The sequence below is a fragment of the Neolamprologus brichardi genome, chromosome 12, assembly GCF_056152115.1.
Source record: "Neolamprologus brichardi isolate AB-2024 chromosome 12, ASM5615211v1, whole genome shotgun sequence".
In the NCBI taxonomy this organism is placed as follows: domain Eukaryota; kingdom Metazoa; phylum Chordata; class Actinopteri; order Cichliformes; family Cichlidae; genus Neolamprologus; species Neolamprologus brichardi.
The window spans coordinates 6,596,491-6,619,921 of record NC_142115.1 but is presented as its reverse complement, the minus strand read 5'-3'; the positions used below and the strand labels follow the sequence as shown (position 1 = coordinate 6,619,921).

The window sequence follows — 23,431 nt, the reverse complement described above, 5'->3', positions numbered from 1 at the left end:
GTGTCTAAAGATAAAACTTAAAATGGATTTTTTGCTGAGCTGTGTATTTTACGATATATAAACACGATAGCTTGAAAATATTTGAATGAAATCTGATCACATCTATATCACATTTGACCTCTGCTCTCTCGTTTCTACGTGTGCCTTTCTTTCAAGTTGACCCAAAAATCTGTTCCATCTTTAAGCAAAGTCACGTGAAAAGAAAGAGAACGAGCTTAACAGTTAGAGTCTAATATTATATTATAAACTGAAGTTATTCATGTCCAGTTATTTACAAATCAATACCTATTATCCACTATCTACTCCTACATAATGTTTATATACAATACTATTCAATACTATGGTCAGGTACAAGGACTGGATTGAAAATGAATGAAAATAAAGTAAAATATCTCAAAATGATACCTGCAGTTGAGTAATACATTATTTGTGGCCATTAAAAAAAAAAAAATAAGAAGAAGAAAATTAAATATTTTACACCCAACATGTAACAGTTCTTACCCTGCTAGTGCCCTCTGCTGGATGGCAGCTCCCTGCAGTGACGCTGTGGCCACTGGATAGCTGTTCCTTTAGCCTTTCCACTTCCCTCTGAGCCATTTCCGCTCTCTGCGCACAGACACGGCATCACAGCGTTTCAGTTTTCATACACCGGCCACATCAATTGGCTAATGAGTTGATCACAGCGAGAGCACACTAACATAGTAAATCAAAAAAAAAAAGGCCTCGCTCAGAAAATTTAGCAAAAACCTGAGCAGGGGCCCAAGGAGGTGAGTGCAGCCACTGGTTTATTCTGCTGCGAGGGGTGTTTAGTCAGCCCACTTTATTCCCCAAACTGTTTACCTGCTCTGTCACACCCGGCCTGCTAATTAATGATTCATTTTGAGAACATTTATCTGGGAGCGGTTGGCAGAGAGCAGCAGCAGCAGAGAGAGAGGGAGAGAACGAGAGCGAGGGAGAAAATCAGAGCAGAGAAGAGGGAAGCAGAAGAAAAGAAGTATCACCAGGACAGGAAGCAATCAAGGCAATGAGATAACTAAGAACCCCGGCGTTCGGCACTCCGGCATCAATCGCGCTCGGCAGTCTCCTGTTCTCTGCTGAGTGGAGCCGTGCTGCCGTAGCACGCCCACCGACGGGGCTTCGGGTTTACATTCACTAATCACACTCTCAGGGCACGGGAGGCAGAAGGGGGGAGGAAGAGGAGAGGGTTGGGGGGGGAGGCACAGGGCGGAGGGTGCCTAATTAAAGCCGAGGCTTGATTACAGGAGTGATTACCTTAATGAAGGAGCATCTCAATCAGAGGAGTGCACAGGAAGACCGAACTCACCTGGTTTGCTTTCTCAAGACTCGCCATGATGCCGTCGACCTCCTCCGCCCTGCAGCACATGCACATCCAGACAGAGAAGGTTTACTGGCGACATGTTTTCAGTTTCAAATAAACAAAACAACAAAACCAACTGCTATTACACATTCTGCTACACACGAAAAAAAAGCTGTAGCGTGACAGTCATATTTCAGGAAAGCTATGGCCCTATAAGCAAATACTGACCTACAACAGGAAATGCACAATAGAGTTTTGCAGAGTTTTGTTTCACACATATACTTTATACTCAAAAGGACGTTCTAACATTTACTACACATAAATCATTATGCACAGAATATTTGGGGAAAAAACTGTTCAACACACTAGAGGCTAAAAGTCCCTAATGAACTGGCAATTGAGTTTTATCACTGTCTGTATTCTGGCATTTCAGTACCTCAAATTAGAAACTCAGCTGGGATTTTGGAAAAAGTGAGTTTAAATTCCCACCCCCTACAGCTAATATGTTACCAAGCATTAAAAAAAACTATCAATTATAATTTGAGAGACATATTTTCAAAGCAAAGTCCACAATAACAAAAAATTAACTCCCGAACTTTTTATTCCCTCAAAATCATGGAAATATTCTCAATATAATGGATTTTTTAAATTAATAATCCTAGATACCCCAAGAACAGTTCTGATGGCACAACATCAGCGGCCGAGCGAGCGGATGCATACACGAATCGTGTTTTTTCCCCCCTCAGAACTCTTGAGGCTGAACTTCCAGCCTCCATACATCTAACAATCAGAGAAGTCTAATTTAAACAGAAGCTCAGCAGGATCATTCATGAGGTGTGTTTGAAGTTCAACAGTTTCATTTTGCACACATGGGATCAGATTTTCAAAAGGTAGATAAGGATGAATTAACGAGAACGCTGTGATTGATTTAAATATGCACATAGGTTTCTCAAGTTTCGGGACACAGCAGTCCTTTTTAACCAAAGGAAACAAAACTGTTCAAAGAACACATCAGACTTTTTAAATCCTTATTAAACTAACTATATTCAGTCAAACCCTCATTATCTTTCATGTTTGCGCCTATCTGCTCCATTGTCTCACATCAAAAGCTGTGATTACCTGAAAAATTATTAATCCAATGGGATCACAAGAACGCACAAATGCAATCTTTCAATACTTGTGCATAAGACATTAAGACAAATGAACTTGACAATTTTGAGAGAATCAGCTGCTCTCTCTCTCCTATGTGGTGCACACTTCTGCAAAGTTTAGAGGAGCTAGACTTTGCAGAAGTGTGCAGGCGGCAGAACACATGGCATCCATGCACTACTAATAAATGCACCAGGAGATAAGCTGCGCTATTCACTCATCAACACGATGTGGCTTTGCAAGAGAATCAAACTAGTGCAGGTATGAATGCAAATGTCTGATTGGACATCTAAATTCTCACATGCACTTCTGTCAGGTATGTATGAGCAAAGTTCAGGAATGCAATGCATGTGTGAACGTGGCTGTAGTGCAGCTATCTGTCAGATGATGCCTCCGACCAATCCCGTTCTTGCAGTTGGTGCAGCCCCAGTTCTAAAGGGTCATGGGCATGCTCAATAAGGCCTGTATAGATGGCGTCCTCCTGACAGTAAACACTAACAGGTGTCAGTTCTACGTTTAATGAACTTGTGCACTACGGAAAATGTTTTGTATTGATTACCTGTTCAGCTACTCAAGCCGAGGCAGACAAATAGTTTTTCTTATCAGCACCGAGGAAACAGTCAGTGAGACTAATAGAGGCCCGGCCCGGCGCTCAGACGCTTGGGGTCAGGGCGGGATAGCTGCAGCTTGAGCTGCGGAGTCGCTGCTGCTACTGTCGGCCTTGAGGAATGCGACCGGGGCAACACGCACACACAGTATGACAAACTACATGACAGAGATGCTCTTTCACATCGCAGCTCTTTGCAAAAAGGTAAGGCCAAACTGAAAATGTGTCCAATCCGACAAAATGGATGGCAGCGGGTCTGGAGACATCAGTTCAATTGCGCCAAGGATTAAGCCTGGGAGAAAATCCATTAGCAGCGGCTGACTGTGCTCTAGAGCACAACCCAAACAAAGGAGTGTTTACTTTGAATGTCTATCGACATCCTTCATACAAGCTCAGATTCATTTCAGCCGTGTGGTGGATACATTGCGCTCAAAGACCAGGACAAGGTAGAGTGTTTTCTGAAGCAATCTTTAAATGAAGCAATTCTTCTTGAGGGCTGTCAAGGCCCAGCTGCCAGTGAAAGCAAACACAGACCTCTCTCATCGACCTGCATTAGTGGCTGAGTCACTCTCACTCTCTGCTTTTACAATGGCATTCCTCAGCTCTACACTGGACGTGAGTTTATGTAGGTAAAATAAGAGCGGCTTGAGCACTCGAAATGCTACGGTGATGCTGGCGTGCAGCCGTCACGACTGCGGGAGGGAGCGGGGAAAAACCTCTGAAATTTGGAAATGTGTGCCAAAGTAAACAGAAAACGTGAGATGAGAGGCAGACTCTTACTTGTTCGTCATCTCCTGGTTGTATTTACACCGCAGCTCCAGCAGCTCTGTCTGTGCAGTGTTCAAAGCTAATGAGAAACACACAGGGGGGAGTCAGAAATTCATGTTAAAAGAAAAAAAAAGACACATGAACTTTTACCTTAAAGCTACATTGTACAGGTCCAATTTCAGGATGGATCAATATCCAGTCCAGATTCAAAACACAGCTTGTTAACAGCTAACAACTTAGACTGACAAAATATATCAACTTCTCATTTTTATTTATGTAAACACGAGCACCAATCGGGGAGCAGTGTTGCAGCAGGGGGCACCATACTGCAATTAGAAAAGCAATGGTTCTTTAATGGGTTGATATTAAATCTAACAGCTACAGCACATGCCAGTGTTTAAACCACTTACATGAATGCAGAACTTTGATCTTCTCCTCGGCCTCTGATAGTCTGTCAGCCATGCTAACATCAGCGCTCTCCTCCTCCTCCCTGAGAAAAGAAACTCTTGTCAGTTCCTGCCTACATCATGGCCATACGTTAATGCGCACTTCTAATGTTAATCAAAACCAAGTAGAGCAAAGGGAAAATGCTTTAAATTACTGAAATGCTGACGTGTTTTGGGCCACATTTGATGCGTGTAGATAAAGTGGGATGTTTGCAACCATTCCTCCACCACACACACACAAGAAGCCAGTTTTAGCTCAAGTTTAAAATCGTTTTATTAGCTTTTTCAGGCTGGCCACATTCTTTTGCCCGTTTTACTGCATTTGTTTTTGCCCACTATAAAAAGTTCTCCAGTATACAGGGTAGTCCATCCCAATCTGGAAACACTGCTAGTGTACTGCCAGGCTTTTCTTCTGTTCTCTATCCATTTCACTATGCAGCATGCTAACATGACACCCTTAGAGCAACTAATTTTTCAAACTTTCAGATAAAGAACGAGCAGCTGCCTTAAAAAATTCAGATGCAGTCAGCTGCTTCCCATTAACGCCATGCTCGAGCTGCTTTTGCTAATTTTAAAAGATCTTAGCAAGGTACACAAAATGTTCCGCTGCGTGCTGCAGGAGTGGACCCAAACATTTTCATGTATTCCCAACATCTGAGGAACTGAAGACCAAGTATATAACTTTTAGTTCTGACGGTAATATCCCCACCATAAAAGGAAAATCCCTGTGTAATTTTACCATCTGTTTGCTTCTCTCCCGCTCGCTGGGCTCACATACGCTATATTTTTATACAGCTAAATTTACATTATTTGTATGTAAGATGTGTGAACATATTTTTATGTTTCTGCAGCATTATGTGGTGAAAACACGGCCATTAGAGTCATTTTTTAAACCGCAAATGGCTTCACATAAGTTACAGAAATGACTGTGTAGTGATATTGTCTACATTTATGTTTAAAATTATCAGCCAGAGACAATGTTAGAAGGCACAGAAGCCAAAATGGATTTGTTAGCAGTCAACAGTCTTGCCTCAAAAACAGACTGGTTCATTTCTGGAAGTACTAGAAATACTTTGGGGTAAAAGTCTGACAAATCAAATATGTGGAGCTACCTGTGAAAAAGGGATGGGAGCTAAAAAGCTGTATTTCAGACAGGGTGAGAAAAGGTGCAGCTGTGTAAGATGGAATATTAAAGCATGTGTTCAAGCAGATTCCCAAAATAACAAACCTCTACATGAGAATAATAAAGTCAGTTTAAAGTCAGCATGAGCTGGAAAATATAATATAATCTTCAATTACATATTTCTTTAAGAATTACAAACCATTGTGTGCACAGGTTATAACAACAATTTATTATTTTTATGAATTAAAAACTAGCTCTCACCCGCCATCATTAGCACGATCCCGGTGGTTCTGCTGTGGGGAGTCTGGGGCCCCAGGAGCCGGGGTGCTGTTTGGGGTCATCAGGGAGGCTGGAGGGCTGGATTCTGGGGCCTCTTTATTCACTGCTGTGTCTGAGATTGCCTGATCGTCCTCTGCGGGCTCTGTGTAAATGAAGAGCCACGAGTTGGTAAAGTGAGGGCTCAGAAATGAAACACGACAGTTTATTTTATTTAACGATGTTGCTTGTACACGCTTCCTCCGATACTCAGATATATTTCAACACCAGGTGTATTTTAATGAAGCTTCGTATACCTGCAGACACGTACTGCAGCAGCCGCTTAATGTAGATGATTTGAGGCTGACCTGTCTTTTCAAGGCACTCCAGGTGTTTCTTCCAGTGCCCGCTGATCTCTCGTACCAGGGCCTCGCTGTCTGGGGCTGAACTCTGAAGCTGCTGCAGTCTTTCCTCCAGGGAATGTGAGGCCTCCAGCACAGGAGCGGGATCTGTGGAAACACGCGCAAACAAATCTGTGCAGGAAGAACAACTGAGATTCACATGATACCCATACACTTCTACTTTTCAAAAAAGGCAAAATAGCTGTTTAACTGTGTGCACTGTCTGTGAAGCACATTACAGAGTTTTCTGCTTCGCACTTTCAACAGAAGCAGGCTATTCCGCTGAGACTTGTTTCCAAAGAGTGACTCTCAGACTTTCCCCACTCAGCCGCCTTTGAAAATTTCACAGCCTGGACCTAATGACACAAGTGCTGTTCCGACCCTTCACATGTTCAAAAATCTAATCTAATGAGTCCTCTCACATGCTGATGAATGGCAAAGACGACAAAAAAAAGAGAGAGAGATTACAATGAATATGTGACAGAGACTTAAGTCCCATGTATACACCTAGGCAAAGTGTAGAAAAACTCTGCTCCTGAAAAGGAGGTTAAAAAAAAAGCGGGATTCTTTAGCACAACAGAGGAGCTGTTTTGCAATGCATGCGCGGCAGCACCAGGCCCATGGGGCCAACTAGGAGGCTGTTTCTCAGCTAACAAGTCTCCTCTGTATCATTTGATCATTTAAATTATTATGCCAGGAATTCTCAGGAGGCAGCTCGGCACTCCACATCACAGGGCTGTTTTTAATCTTCCCCTTCCCTTTTTTCCCCTCCCGAAAAGTTCAACAGCTCAGAGAGAGAGAGCTGCTCCTGTTGTGTACCTGCCTGCCGAACACCAAAGGAGGTGACTTCTAGTGCCAAAGCACAGAGAAGGAAGCTCAGGGGAGCTCCTTGACAAGTGGGGGGGGGGGAGCAAGAGCCACGCGCACACATTTACACTCACCCACACACACACATGCAGATGCACAGACACACCGCAGCCCTTCAAAACTCTAAAAGAGGAGGAAAATCGCTGCTTTGCTGCACAAACTTTTCTCCCACAGCTTTCATCCACTCATCTTAGACTTCTGTGTGGAACCCAATTGGATCCCTTCTTCAGTATGGGCACTGACTGAAGTGACTTTTCATAAGAAGTTGGAGCCACAGACGTTTAAACTTTGCCAGATGCCACCGAGAGAATGCAAACTCTGAACCAGCAGGCCACGAAATAATAAACGCTCATCAAAGAGCCGAAAACTTCTGCAACGTGCAATTTGTTGAAATCCTGCTCGAACATTGCAGCTCGCCGTATCTGCATTTTCATCAGACAAACATTTTGGGCCATTTAATTGATTGAGCTATTTTTCCCAGGACCGTTTACAGTCAAACATTGTCTGCATTCATTGTTACACCAACTGTAGAGATATTGCATCAGTCACGAGGGACATCACTATTAAGAGCACAGCTCTTCTAAGACAAACAGGATGACTTAAAGCACTGCTATTCCATCGACCCACTGTCACAGAAATCACTTTATCAGCCTCTTTCCCATATATCCTTTCAACTTTTAATGATCAAAGGACAGAGATTATAGTAAGGGATCTTTCACGCATGGACAAGCCAGGATTATCAATCAGTGGCAGGGGAGTAAAGTAAAGTCAAATTTAAAGTGAAGGGATATAACTTAAGTCTGTATACAAAATTAACCCCCATCAAAGTAGAGCAGAGAGGATATTCTCCAAGGGGCTCGGATCTACAGTTACTCAAGGAGAGTCCAGAAAGACTGCGGCTAACTTTGGAAAATAGAGCTACTAATTGATGGAGGTTCTTCTCAGAGCAGCTCTGGTCCTAAATCCACCATTAAAAAACTGGAAGTGGAGAGGAATTCAACACTAACCTTAAAGTTCACATTCCCGCCAATCAAGAAATATAATGCAGCTGATGAGGCATTATGTACTTTGTGCGAGTCACACCAGAGTCTGCCCAAATAAATGCTTCCATTTAATTCATCCCTTATCTTAATTATGGATGATTGGATGTGCGCTCTCAGGTCGTGGTAAGTGACTGGGCAACGGCGGGTCGTTTCAGCTAATAAATCACAGGACATTTAATGCATCGTTTTCCCTGGTTAATATAGGTCCGCGTGTGCAACCACTGAAATCGCAGCCACTGAACAGAGTGAGATTTTCTTCCTCTTCTAAATAAGGGAGGCTGGTAGTAATATGTCGGCCTGTCTGACTTCTTGTGTTTCTTGATCCAGTCACATCAAGACGTTTTTAAAAAGAGTTTTGTAAATTTCATTATATGCAAACTGTCAAAACAGTAAGAATGTGTAAAGCCTGAGCAGAAACTTCCAGGTATCAAAAACTGCAGTTCCTTCAGGTTTGCCACAAAAGTAAGTCACTCCACATCAACTACCATGTTAAAATACCCAACGTTACAAGTGAAATATACATAATATTGTGTTAGTCTCCAAGTAGATGACAGACGCACCAGGGTGAATTATTTATGCATTCATTATTTAAACTTCTAAAAATATTATTTATGGCTAAAAGGCCATTTTTGAGTGACAGATGGCAGCTGCTAGACATCTGCCTGGCATGACCTGAAGTCCCTGGACTTGGTCTCTCATCGTCTGTGCTGTTGATGCCTTTTGGAGCATTTTCAAATGCAGTTTTAAATTTTAGTTTTAAATATCACTGACTGGCTATGAGCTTAACTGCACGATTAGCCAATTTTGTTGTGTGAAATGACAGAATTTTTAATATGCCAAACAAAATTTGGCATCCACCCATAAAGGCTATGAATGCGACTTGCTGAACGCCTCCATCTCATCCACATGTGGCAACTTCTGACTCAGAAAAACAATAAAGCATAAGGGGGAAGTTGCAGCCCATTCTCACTCCCGAGGCGTAACATCCCGACAATTTGTCACACCCCGCGGTGTTCCTGAGGAACGCGAAAGGTGACCTTTCCTGTTGTTATGCTATGCGCCGAGTTATGGGTGAAATCCAGTAGAATGATAATGGTATACACATGGCAATACACCCCGCAGCCAAGTATTCCAGCCCTAACCCTAACCTTATCCCTAACCTTAACCAGCACTTTAATGACGTTAAATAGTGTTTTCCAAAGCGATTTAAGTAAAATGAATGAACATGTGTAGATTGAATCCAAACGGTTCTCATGTTTTCTAATTTTTCCAATCTCGTCATTTAGGGACGTCACGTGAAGCGTAATATGTTGACGATTTGTCACCTAGCGCAACATATCACGCTTTGGGATTGAGAATGTGTTGGGAAGTTCACAGTGAATACATCCATCTTTTATATACAGTCTGTGGTAAAGACCATATTCTAAACCCTGATCAGGTCAGGTGCTCTGCAAAACTTAGATATAAGTATGAAAAAAACAACAGGTTAACATAAAATACTGTTTCACACTGATGTCGCCACATTATTGATGATGTCGTACACGGTTTCTTTCTTAATCGTCCGCATCCATGAGAAGTTGCCACTAATCGTTAACTGTATGTGAGAAAACTGGAAGTAGAGAAGATGCATGGGCGTGCTGCAGATTTTCATTCTGGCTGTCTCGCTCATCTTGCTGTGTGTGCATCCTTAATTAGAAATTACAATGTAATTAATACCAACATAAGAGAAGGGCAAACTACATAAACAATACCCATTTGATTAATGTAACCCCAACTGATCCTCAACAAAAGGTTAGTGTGACTTTTTAAAGTTTTCACGCCACCTCACTCGCTATGTTGATATTGAGTTTCATCACTTTAGCTGAGCGATAATGAGGTTACCACCCTGTAGCTCCTTGCTTGTGGTCACTGTGCTGCTGTTTCTGTGCGGTTACACATCTCAAAGCAGCTACTGTGTGTCTGGGTGAGCCTTTGGTCCAGCAGTCAGAGCCTGGCTCGGCGGATGGCGTGTGGCACCGGGGGGGAGGAGGAGGGTGCACAGGTTCAGGCTGCGCGTCTAGGTGGGTGGGGGTGGACGAGCGTGGCGTGCGCCAAGACAAGCAGGTGTGTCGGGGCGGTCCGTCTTGGCCCTGTCAGCGATACACCATCATTAGGCGGTGTGGGCGCAGTAGGGTGCACCATTATGTCTCCCTGGGCCCTGTGTAATTACGCTCTGACATAATTAACCCAGCAAGCCCATTAGCCAAGCATTGGCTGGCTGAAGAGAGAGAGAAAAAAAAAGAAGCTATAATTATTTGTTGTGCGCATGTTAATGAGGCCAGCTGTGTTCCCATCATACAACACGAACAAATTAATTTACAAGGCTGTGCTCCAAGGTTTTTTCTTTTCATTCAAAACAGTCTTGTTTTTTTTTTTTCCCTCTGAGTGGACTTCAAGGTCCATAAACATGCTCTGACGCTGCTGCAACAAACAGCAAGACTGCTGTAATATTGTTGTCAAGGATTAAAACTAGGTTGACAGAACACTAAAGCTTCGCTCTCACCTTCGCACACAATGCATCGTGACATAAGATGTATCGAATAAAACGGTGCCTCTTTCCCAAGGATTCGTTTTGATTAGAAGAAACACAAACCACTTGCAGCAAATTCAGAAACATAACTTTGTTCCTTTTGTGGCGTATTTTAAACCAACGAGCATTTGATATTCAGATAGCAAACCCAAGTCTCGCTTTACCTTGATGTGGCAGGAGTGAGAAAACGCTAAAATAAAAAATAAATAAATAAATAAAAAAAATAATGAAAAAAAGATGGAAGGTGGAATGAAAAAAATATGATTGTGGGAAGCGGAGGCTTTTGTGTGCACGAACAAAACAAAGCTGAAAGAGAAACTTTTTAACCTGTTCTTTTTCATTGCCGTTCTGCGTCTTTGTTTGACAGACTGAAGGACGAAGAAGGAATGACATCAATACCGAGACATTTTAAAGCTCAGAACAAAGACCGGGGCTTTGGAACAAAGAGTAGAGCTAGACAGCATTTAAAATTAACACGAGATGCTGCAGTGAAAAAAAATAGATGTGCCAATAACATCCAAACCAAACTTCACTGGAAATGTGACAATGATAAAACCACCTACCTCCCAGTCTTGTTTTATTAGACTTGTAAGACAAATCACAATGATATAACCTCATCAAATATACCGACCTATTGTTTAAAAAAATTTTTGAATACTTTGGTTAGACACGCACGCACACACATGCATTCCTACACACATGCACACAAACACACAAACACTGCTGTCTTTTAAGAACACACTCTCCTGGTCCCTCTGGGGTCTCCTACTCCACAGGGATCAGTTGGAGAGGCCCCGGCTCTTTTATGAACATAATGCATTATTAAGCACCTCAAACATCTCCTGGGCCTTTGTTTATTACTGCTCTTATTAATCACTTGTGCATAATCTCGTCCCGCCCAGAGAGCTTTCATTTTTCCATCAGCTTTTATATGCCCTTATTTTCCAACAGGACTGCCACAAATGCACAAGGCACTTCTCCTTCACTCTCCTCCTGACTGTAGGTACTCAGCTGCACAATTACAATAAAGCCAGCTCGCCGTGCCCTGCAGGCCTCTCTTGCTGGTGCTCGCATTTGTATATGGGAGGTTGAAGAAGGACAACTATTCTTTATGCATCTGAACGACTCTGAATTACTAAGGTCAGCGTGCTGCGTTCAGATAATCTCATAGCCGAGGGAAACATCTGATGCGAATATGTGAGGCACTTACAAGCATCTCTTAACACAAGACGACGCGCGCCTTAATGTGGCAAAAAAGCTGCTTGTGCCTGGGCTCTCGTCTGCAGTGCTCGCGGTCACCACTAGCAAGCGCTGTTGTCATAACATTTCCACATAAATAGACACACACATCAGACACGCCGTAGGCCCCAACACAGACACACATACACACTTAGAGGGGTGTATTCAGATCAGAATCTTCAGAAAGTCTCAGTGAGCTCCCCGCTCAGATAAAAGGCGATGTGTTCTAAAGGAGAGGGGGAGCGGGGTGGATCCTGAGGGATGAGTGTGTGAACTGCGAGGAGGAAAGGAAGAGCAAACACCTGGAGCGTCAGTCTCAGGGCTACGCCCCTGGCGACAGGGCCTCCTTGCTCTCACAGAGGTGGCAACAAACGCAGACGTTCAAACGCCACTCGAACACGCACGCACGCGCACTCGCACACTCCGGGAGAGAAGGCGAGGAAGAAGAAGGCAGAGACGAAGTCGGGAGCATCTCTGGGAAACCGATGAATTCGGGCAGAAGCTGCCACTGTTTTTCAGCATTCAGTGATCAGGAGGTGTTTATGTGCGCTGATCAAAACCATGTGGAGGTGATATAAACATTGTTAGGGAAACACTGTTAACAGGCCTCTTTCAAGCCCCAGACTGGGTAGGAGTTACACTGCACAGCATGGGGAGATGTCACAGGCAAATCAAAATATAGAACGCTAATGAAACACTCCAGCGGATTGACATCTCGGCTTAGGGGCCTCATGAAAGGAGATGAAAAAAATCACTTCAATCACTCGCATCAAAAAGTTATTTCTGCTCTGAGTTTACTGTTGCAATCTGAACAGGAGCATTAACAAACCGCAGCATTATCACGCTGGAATCTCACGACTGCAACGGCTTTTTGGAGCCGATAGCGTGCGTGGCAAAGTGAATAACTGATATGTGACCACATGTTAATAATATCCTTATACAACAGGTCACTTATTAAGCCTCTGCACCGTGGGCCCCTCCCCCCTTCTTTCCTTGTTCTCCTCTTGCATTCATTAACTCCGCTGTCGGCCCGCTCTGATTGGACCACAGGCTTGGTGCCGGCGCACACTGAGCGTGCACACACACACAAACGCTGAAGGAGAGGCACTTTCAAATAAAATAATAGGAGGGGAAAAACGTCCTGCAATGAATAGTAATAACTGCATTAAGATTAACGAGCACGGCGTGTAAAGAATAATTGCATCTGTCAAAAGATTAAAAATACATGAGCTGTAGCGTTTGTTGGGGGAATGGTGGGAAAGCTCACTGTTGTGTTTGAGGGGCAGAGAGAAATGAAGTGGGGCCACAGCCAAATGACTGTCCTCCGCTGTACCTGGAGTCATCCATTCTAGCGAGAGGTGGGCGGGGAGGGGTGTGTGGGGTGGGGGGGTGACCTTGGACACAAGCAGCAAGATGTACAGTGACAAACACGCACAGGATACTGAAGGCCCTTCTCACAGATGGCAGATACTGGAAGGCCCAAAAACATAAGTGCTCTGACTGATTTGGCTGCTGTGATCAAACCACACCATGTGACAGTGAGTAGGCAACTGCAGAGTGAGACATGCTAGCAGACAGACATGGAGACCCTGGCCACATCATTACAGAATAATGTAATATTTTATGAGTGGCAAAAAAATAAGTTATTTGATTCTCATTTAAAAAGCCTGTGTATTCAGTGTAACCTAACTTCCTTTGGTCACAGTTACAATTTACAGATGCCCTATAAATGTGTCAGATGTTACTGATGTGACTGTGCCTGTTAAAGATGTAGCTGTGCAGAATGGGAAGACAGCGAGCTGGAGCATCCGGACAACTTTAAGAGCTCAATTTTAAAGGGAAAGTTAAAATTTGGTTCGGGTACAGTCTTGTCACTTTGTTCAACTGTTAAACTTAAGTAAGAGGCTGTCCTCACAAAGACAGCCAAATAAAAACATGGCTCTGTGTGCATGTATGGCGCTACTCACAGACCAGGCAATAACAAAAGGCAATACATCAAAATATGAAAACGGGTCGTCCAAATGACATCAACCATGGCAAGGTTATTGTGGTGAATAACAGACAAACAGATGAGCATACAGAGCTTTCCTGAATTGATATTTGACAGATATTTCAAAATTGTTTATTTTTTAAGTGTTATTATTTTTCACAAGTGCTCTTCTGATTTTGCCCCAATTAGTACCTTGATTGCTAGTCACAATTTACCTACAAGTTAAAAAACACAAAGCTGTGACACCATGAGTGCAGTGGGTAGCACGGTGACTGTCACTGTGGTAAAAAAGTGCAGACAGCCGTGTAGAGAGTGATGCTTTTGAGATTGTAAAAAAGCAGGACCTTTAATGAATACTGAGGAGGCTACACCTTAATTTGAGAGTAATGTAGTAATACTAGTAGTACATATAGCATGTAATCCAAATTCTGAAAATTCTTCTTAAAAATTACTTTTAAGGTTCGTTTTTCTGTCAGCTTCATTCTGTAATTTTGTCACCTCTGCTCAGCTGAGTAATAAAAATCAATGTTGCACTAAACGTAAGGTTATCATTACGCTGTTATTACAGTTTTCATTGAGTAGTTATTACAGTATTAAGTCATGCTCCCGTGGAGGTACAAGCAATGACTGCCTCATGGTGTTCAGTACCATAGCTAACTCCCTGACCTTTGCGGAGTGCTGAGAGTGAAAACAACTCGCTTCACTCTGTATGAGTCGCAGTGCTACAGTGAAACAGACTCCCTTTGTAAATGTAAGGTCAAATGGAGGTAGGAGGCTGGCTGCGCTACGTCACCTGATGTAACCTGATACAGGAATGTCTACTCCTGCATACTCGATATAATGACCACAGGCGGGGTGAATAAATACACTCGATATAAAGAAACACGGAGAGAAAAAAATGGTCGTTACCTTACAAATGCTTTTTCTTAACAGCAGGTGTTGGATGACATCAGCCTTTGTTTTTTGTTTTTTTTTTGTTTTTTTAATTTATCAGTCTTTGTTCTTGAACATAACATAACTCTTAGTTGACTCTATTTGCTACTTGAGAGAGTTTTTTGACAATATATATCTCACAAGACCCTCCTGGGCTTGAATTAAGGCCTCGATATAAAAGGTATAGGTCAGAAAATCAAACTGAATACATCTTCAAAGAAAGCTATCTTTATCAAGGAAATAACTCCATTCAAAGTGTGTGAGAGTGTATGTGTGTGGGTGTGTGCATGTGTGTGGTGGTGCAATATCAAGCAGGGGACTTCAAGGAAAAATGGAGACCTTTAAAAGTCAGTTGCCGCCGTCGCTATTTCTCTGACGCAGACTTTTATCTTGTATTCATTGAATCTGTAAACAGCATTCTCTACTCCTGCCACAAGTGTTTCTCTGATCTAGACTGAGATTGGGCTGCGTTTTGCTGCCGTCTCCTGCAACAAAGAGCAATACAGTACATGTGCCCTGCGTGGCATTGAAATAACAACTAAATAAACACGCAATATGTCTTTCCTCTGCTCTTACTTACTGTCTTTCCCCCCTTTTCCCCCCCATTGGCCTCATCAGACCTGCGTTCCGCACAGAGCCAGACTTCAGTTGGGATTTTAATTGGCCCTCCACAATCAACAGCAAAGCTCCTCAAGGATGTGTTCGCTCCTCAGCCAGGCTACACTCAAGGACCAGTGCTGGGTTTTGAAGTGGCCTCACGCAGAGTTTTGGAAACCACTCTGAGAGCGTAGACTTTGAAAACCAGATAAGAGCCACAGGCTATAGGGTTTTATGCATCTTGTATCATATACTGTTCCACCATATCTATCTATGGTAAGAAAATTACTTTTTTTCTTCACATATGCATGATAAGTCTCTGCGTGTACACTTAGAGGCCTGGTCCAGTGATAGGGAATTGATCTCTGGGGAGGGATCTTGGAAGGGAGAGAGATAATTCTAGGAGTAACGCCGGTGTTTATGCTGCTGCCGCTGCTGTTGTTTGTGAAGATGCACATCTCAGGTCTTAGTGGGAGACTCACCTGGGGCCTCGATAAGCTGTTTGTAGATTCCCAGGAACGCAGACTCTGCCTCCTTACTGCGCTTGTTCAGAGCAACCACCTGCAGGGGAGAAGATGCCATTAAGGAAAACACGGACTGATAGGATCCTGGCACACGACTAACTCACAATGCACAGAATATTTGCACTGCAGGCATTAAATTGACGCTTTTACACAGAGCAGAAAGCATGCAAACTCTCCTATTGCTCGCAATAAATGAATGGTAGCGAGAGCAAAGGTCAGCCTCACAGCATCCTGCCGATAGATCAAACATTTCTGCTTGTCTTTTATATGTGCATACCGGGAAGAATGCTGCGTGGCTTCTACTGTACATAATCTGCGACAACTAGATACAAGGTATAAACTACGACTATGTCCTTGCTGTTTCACTGCCAAGATGCTACATGTTGCGAGGTGACATTTGGCCTGTTAAATGTAGGTGCTGGTGTGTGCGAGGAGACTTGCCAGTGGCCTCCATCACCAGCAGCACTCAGCACCTGCTATCCTTGGCGCTGCGGGTGATGCAAACCAATTAACGATTCATTAGGAGGGACAAAGAAAGTGAATTAGCTACCACCTGGCCCCATGGAGAGGGCACCTGCACTAGTGGGTATGTGGGTTACTCTGCTCCCAGCTCCCGCTAAGACCTCGGGCCTGTTTTCGTAAGTCAGAATCTGCCTCTCCATGTCCTCATGCAACAGTAAATCAGATCAGGCTTGTTCAAATGGCCCCCCACTCCAAAAGCAGATAGAATTCAAATTATTGTCATCTATTGTCCGTGTCATTTCTGTCACTGTTGATTACAGACTCTGTCGAATTGGCTCAATGGACTCCACCACCGTGGGTCAAGTGTGCAGTATGGCTAAGCCGGGGCCCCTCCTCATCAGTACGGCTGCACTCGAAGGAAAAAAAAAGAAAAAACATTCATTTTGCAAAGGCAGAAAACACTTATGAGAATGGTGGCAATGTGTTGGGGGCGGTTTAGTGGGGTTATAAATAAGGTGTGTGGAAAACAGCGAGGGATGCAGAGCCTTTGATTTACTGGAAATGGCTGGTGTCTTCCCCAGGGAGGCATAACGACAGCATCATGTTTAAAGAAATATCATAAAGATCAGGCAAATCCCCCCATCACTCCCACTTGGAGCAGCTCCGAGGAGTTCATGGAAAATGGAAAAGGCTGGAGCCCAATCAATACAGATGCAATAGTCTGCCGCTCTCAGTCAGCTGCCTGCTACACTATGCTGTGCTGTTTCACTCAGCTCTACCCATATTTAACCCTCCCACCACCCTCCATTTGCCCCCCTCCTCCCCCAGTCACCAGTCTCCCCTGTCCCTTTGGAACATGACATTAATGTTGGCATGTTGGCGCACAAACAGTGAAAATGCACGAAGCTCAGTGGCACCATAAATAACGTTCCGGCTTTATCTTTTGCTTATGAGTACATCAACAACTGAGCTGCTTCAGCTGAGGCGGGCTTTATTCCCAATGATGAGACACTGTTTTTATGCTTGCTTCCCGAGGAGGAGCAGTTTGGTGACCCAGAGCTTGTTTTTGAGGCAGTAACTAAAAAGTCTCCTTCTCCTCCCTTCAGCGTGACAATGAGCAAACCAACAACACCACTCTGTGACACCAAGACAAACTATCACCAACCTGAGCTTACACCTCATCTACATGGCAACTACAGCAGGGTGGCTGATCCCACAGCTAGTCATCAACTTTTCACTGACAGTCTGCTGGCTGGCGTGCTTTCCTCAAAGCATATACATCAAATGAGACTCCCAACTGCATATGTAAAAAGCCCAAGCTCCTTGTGAAGGCACCAGCCAAGGCTGAATCTTCCAGGGTCTGCTGGCCCTCCATCATCCTTTAATGAGAGAACACGAAGATTACCTTCACAATCACACCATTAACCTGCCTACAGACGCTAGCAAAGACATCAATCACACGCCCGTCTGATGCCTTCTCACGTTAGTGTCCGCTCTGCGTAAAGACACCCCCACGCAAATCTGCCTTTCCTATCATCAAAGCACTTTGAGGTGTTGTGCATAATCACATCCTCAGGACCACGATAATCCACCTCCAGTCAAGCACGTGGGATTTTCGAGCCACAAGTCTAACTGATATGAGCATATGGAGCTGGTGCACAGGGACCAGCATTTGTATGATACACCTGGGATCACAAGTACCTCAGCCGATCAATGTTTATGATGACATCACAAAGATCCAGTGCCAGCTTTAGTTCACAGTCTTCTACTACAGTATTATTATGTTGACTACTCTTTGATGACACTAAAATGGGGAATTGCTTCTTGCATTTGCATTGTTATACCATGAAAACACAGGTGAGCTAGGCAAATATTACCAGAAAAACCTGTCCAAGACTATCCTGAACTCCTGCATAGCGACAAACACAACAGTATTATGGACAACCTGCTATGTTTAGGAATGCATTAGGACATTTGAGAAAGGTTAGAAGTATAAACATGAATAATACAGCTAAGTTTCTGCTTTGTTAGCTAACCCAAACTTTTTCTAGCATCCTTTAAATATAGAGATAAATGTTATTTGACTCAAAATTATGTTTGAGTCAAATATCTGTGTTTATGCTGCTGATTTAACTTTGCTTTGTAACTTGCTAACGTGCAATTTCATTGTTACCCAAGTTTTAGCTTAGATATTAAACTGCCAGATATGTCACCAACGTAATATGTAGAGGTGGGAATCACCATACATCCCACGATACGATATTATCACAATACTTAACACACGATACGATATTATTGCAATTTTTTAAAAATATTTTGCGATATTCAGATTCTGTACATAAAGGTAAACTTTATCAATATTCATTTTATCTAATATCAAAGTCTCACACTCAGTCTTTCTCTCATTTCAGTTTTATTGTTGACAAACTTGAACGGTTTGTATTACAGTCTAGTCCAACTTAACTGAACGCAACCATCTGGTACAATTATAGCTATTCTGAACTATGAAATTTATGAAAACTATGCAGCCCATTCAGCAACTGAAGAATTTGAAAGTAAATTAAAACCAAATATAATTTTACATTAAATAAAAAAGTTTTAAACTTAATTAAAATAAAACATGTCTTAAATTAAAATAAGTAAACTGTCATGTTTATTGCTGCCAAAAAACAAGTTAAACACATTTGGATAGTGAAGGAATGTCAGGATTCTTGCTCAGAAAAAGGATCAATATGCTCAGTCCACAAAAACTTTTTTTGTAACAAAATATCGATTTCTGCTGTCCCTGTATCGATACATTATTAGCAAACAAAATATCACGATACTACACAGTATCGATTTTTTCCCCCACCCCTAGTAATATGTAACTAAAAATTCTGCTTTGTTAAATAAAAATATATATTTTGCTCGTACACTTTAAATATCCATATGAATCACATTCTTTTCAACTTAAATTTACAGTAAAACCCTCTTAATACTATGCTTTTGCACACCAGGACATAAACCAAAAAATTCTGTCCGTACCAAATCTTACAATTATTTATATGCAAACTCACTTGAACAACAGCTCATTTGACATTACACCACATCATTGTTTATATAATAAAAACTAAGCCAACATGCAGAAGCAGATTGTGGAAAAACTACAGAACCATTATTTAGTAGCTTGTAGAATCACCTTTAGAAGAACTTGAAGAAATGGTTGTTGATCGATGGTCATGACAATTTGCATATTAATCAAAAAGCTGACCTCACAGCCCATTGTTCATCAGTGGTGCTAGTTTCAATCATTATGCAAATGTACTGTTTATAAGATTGGGGAAACTTGCAATCAGCTGAGACTTGGATGAGTGACGAAACGTTTCCTCCACTGAAAACGCCACATCCAGATGAACAGAATCAACTTTTTGGAGCTCAAAGGAACCATTATCTGTTTAATTTTACCAACGCTAAAATGCTGTGGAGAATTGAGATCATCTTGATTCTTTTATTTTGCTGCTGTTGTCCTGTTGCATAACCTACGTTCAGTCAAGCTCTATCTGTCAGACAGATGGCTTACATTTGACCCAAGAATACGTTGGTATACAGACAGGTTCATGGTGGACTCAGTGACTGCAAGGTGCCCAGTTTCTTTGCTGCCAAACAAGCCCAAATCATCACCACATCACCACTGTGGTTGGCAGTTGGTATGAGCTCTTTGTGCTAATATTCTGCATGTTCTTTTCACCAAACCTAGAACTGCATTAAAGCCGAACATCTCCACTTTGGTCTCGTTTGTCCGAAGGACATTTTTCCAGAAGCGTCATGGTTTGTTCAAATGCAACTTTACAAACCTAAGATATGATGCCATGTTGTTTTAGTGAGAAGAGACTTTCTTCTGGCAAGTGTCTCCGTAGTGTATGATTTACGCATTTGCCTAACAAGTTAAAGACCCCGATTCAATTCTGGGAGCAGACAAATCTCTTGGGGGACACATCAGGAAGTGAAGCTGGCATAAAAATCTGCCAGATATGCAGGGAGCTACAGCTGTGGTCACCAATTGTGATTAAGGGAACAGCCAAAAGTAGCTGCTACGACTACTAGGCGCAAAGCCATAATTGTTTATCCTCTTTTTAATTTTAATGTTATGAATTTTAAAACGCTAACCGAGGACTGAGATGTAAGTGTGAGATGTAATGTTTGGGGTTTATTTAGTTTCTCTCAGCACTGCACGGTTTAATCTCGGGGTGAATTTGCTGGAACATTCACTCCTGTAAAGATTGGCATCTGCCTTGAAGGTTTACCACTTGTGAATCATCTCTCATTGCAGGTGCTCAGGACTGCAACCTGTCTGGAAATGGCCTTATAACCCTTCCAAGATTTTGAATGGCAGCTACAGTTGCTTATTTAAACTGATGTTTTCCTCCTTGGCATTGTGTTAACACACACACACACACACACACACACACACACACACACACACACACACACACACACACACACACACAAACAAACTGCCCAAACTTGTGCTTTTATAATATCATGATATTAGTGAAGCTGTAGCAGCAGTGTGGAGAAAATACCTTCACACTGCTCTTAAGTATCGGATAGCTTGTTTTTCTTAATCCTTCTTTATTTTTTTTGGTCTGAGGCAGTTATTCCGGGCGTGTTGTTGGTCTCAGGATGACAACAGCTTGCCAAAAATCAGGACCTGTAAGAACAGGTGCAGCTCAAGGTAGGTCTATAACTACCAAATCACGTCTACTCTTTTGGCTGTGTGATATGGCTCTTGCCTTGGGTTTGGCTCACATTTCTTTCTTTGTTTTCACCCATTTCATGATTAAGGATATGGCTACCAAGGGAATGGGCTTGGCCGCAGGTTGATTTTCCAAAGAGGAATAAAGCCTGAGGCAGAGCAGCAAAAGAGAGACAAAGGAAACCTGTTAACGCTCCTCCATAACTCTTCACGCAGCAGCGGAGTGGGCAGAGCACAGCCTCTGGGACAAGGCTGCTGGGAAATACTTACTGATAAGCCTTTGAGAATACTTACAGTGCCCACTAGTGAGTGTCTATGTGTGTATGTGAGAAATAGCTAGCATGTGCTGAAGAGAGAGGAATAAATAAAGGAGAACAAGTCAAGAATGAAGTAGAGGAGGCAGCATGAAGGGCTACTGAGCAATGCTGAGAGAGAGAGACAGAGAGACAACAGAAAAGAGACGTTCCCATAAAGAGCGCAATTAGCAATTATGCAGTCATCAATTACAATTATCACAACTGGTGATTATGCAATTATCACACTAAATCATCGTTTCCCCCCTCTGCCTTACCAGTTTGCCACCCCCTGTGATTTGGTTGTTTGAGGATGGGTTGTGATGATGCAGGTGATTAGAGTGTGCGACAATGATGGGGGTGTTGGGCGGGTGTCAACGCGGAGAGTGTGCAAATAAATGTGTGAATGCTTGGAGCATGTCTGCATATGCATCTGTGCCTCCGTGTGAGCAGCGTGCCATTTCATTCTCTCCGACTTAGTGTGTGCATGTGTGTATTCGCGGATGCGCCGCCTCCATCTCAAGGTGAATGTGGTCGTCGCTGGGGGTGGTTTGGGGACAGAAAATGTATGGTTCCACAGTCCCTGAGGCCTCTAAATTACCTGTCATCTTCCCCATGATGCAAAGGTCAGCGCACAATCAGAGGGAGTCCATCCTACTGTGCTGCTCACTGAGCTCCAGTCCAGCCCACAGGCTGACAGGATGTCACAACAACCCCGGTCCCGCTCCATGCTTATTAGAACAAAACAGTGGGAAGCCCACTACCACCACAGCACCACTTGTCACCAGAATTTCCGGAAGAATCTGCTGGATATGTGACAAATATATACTCCTTGGAGCTGATACAGGAGATAAGCCAAAATACGATCGATATTATTCTTTCCTGAGATACATTTCTATAACATATATTCAGTATATAACCCCCAGTGATTGTTTGATATTTTTTTTACATTTCCAAACATTGGTTTTAGTGGACTGACTTCTCCCAGTCTGCAGGTAATACTATTTTAGGGGTGCACTTGCTGACTACCACTCTGGAAATAAGGTGACATTTACCCGTGGCTGTGGCTGATAATTATCTGTGCTATGCATGTTGTTTATAGAGATACCCAGCGGTGCATCCCTATAAACAACATTCATTCTGACCTGTCCTGAGTAAAATTACTGTGATAAAGTATCTCATAGTGGCTTCAATGCAAAATTTCTTTGTTTCCCTAGCGCCAAAAAAATGAATAAATAAATAAATAACCAAAAACTGGTAAACAAAAAAAATATTGTTATCATCCATCAGCCAAATTGTTATTTCAGGCATCAGCACCTGTGCGGATTTCCTGGTCAGTGGGTCCTTCATCTGTAAATCATCATTTAAAGCCAGCAAAATTATTCAGCATCTCACTCGGTAATTTATAGCTGAGCATTAAGGAGGCCTTAAATAAAGGTCAAAAGAGTTAAAATAATTTCATGATGACTTTTTAATGACTGACTGGTCACAGGAATGCCTCTGTGAAACACCGCAATATTTCGATTGTAAAAGACAATTCAAGGAGGAAACCTGTGAGTTATCTGCTTTCAGTTTCTTTTATGTGATCTGTATGTTAAAACAAAAACAAATGCAAAAAAAGAGAAAACTATCATCATTTTCTCCTCAGAAGCAGGAAAGAGATCTGATCTTAGCCATGCAGGCCCAGCACTTGTGCAGCTGTCACTGCAGGCGGTTGTTTTGCTTTGAGAGTAGGTTCACAGGAGAGGCGGGAGCGCAGAGATGAGTTGGTGAGGAGTGACTGATGAGTGGGTGGAGGAGAGAGTCAGAGGTAAACACTATTGCAATACAGTCTGGACATTGAGGGACCCGTGTACACCCACACATGCACTCCCACGTACACACACACACACACACATATACATCAAGTTGCTCTCATTCAGCCTGTGTTTGAGGGCAGATTTAATCATGGTGACACCCATCTTGGAGCGGTGGTGGCAGCATGGCGGTGGCTGCAGCCATCTCTGGGTGCCCGGTGAGATGAGCAGTCAGAGTACTGACACACATCTCGTCGCCACGTCAATTCCAATCAGCGGTGCCTGTCAGTCAATGCGCCGCGCTCACAAAAGACTG

The 23,431-nt window shown here is 42.9% G+C and overlaps 1 protein-coding gene across 4 annotated transcripts in view; it reads right to left on the bottom strand.

Annotated features, from left to right (window-relative positions):
• cux2b (cut-like homeobox 2b) overlaps positions 1-23,431 on the bottom strand; it is a 99,088-nt gene that overhangs the window by 16,420 nt on the left and 59,237 nt on the right. For all 4 annotated transcript variants that reach the window (XM_006797512.3, XM_035910636.2, XM_006797513.3 and 1 more), the window contains 7 exons: positions 15,788-15,866; positions 6,035-6,175; positions 5,673-5,832; positions 4,253-4,332; positions 3,855-3,921; positions 1,325-1,373; positions 502-606 (listed from right to left, as the gene is read on the bottom strand). In XM_006797512.3, the coding sequence (XP_006797575.1) occupies positions 502-606; positions 1,325-1,373; positions 3,855-3,921; positions 4,253-4,332; positions 5,673-5,832; positions 6,035-6,175; positions 15,788-15,866 (681 nt within the window). The remainder of the gene's footprint in view (positions 1-501; positions 607-1,324; positions 1,374-3,854; positions 3,922-4,252; positions 4,333-5,672; positions 5,833-6,034; positions 6,176-15,787; positions 15,867-23,431) is intronic.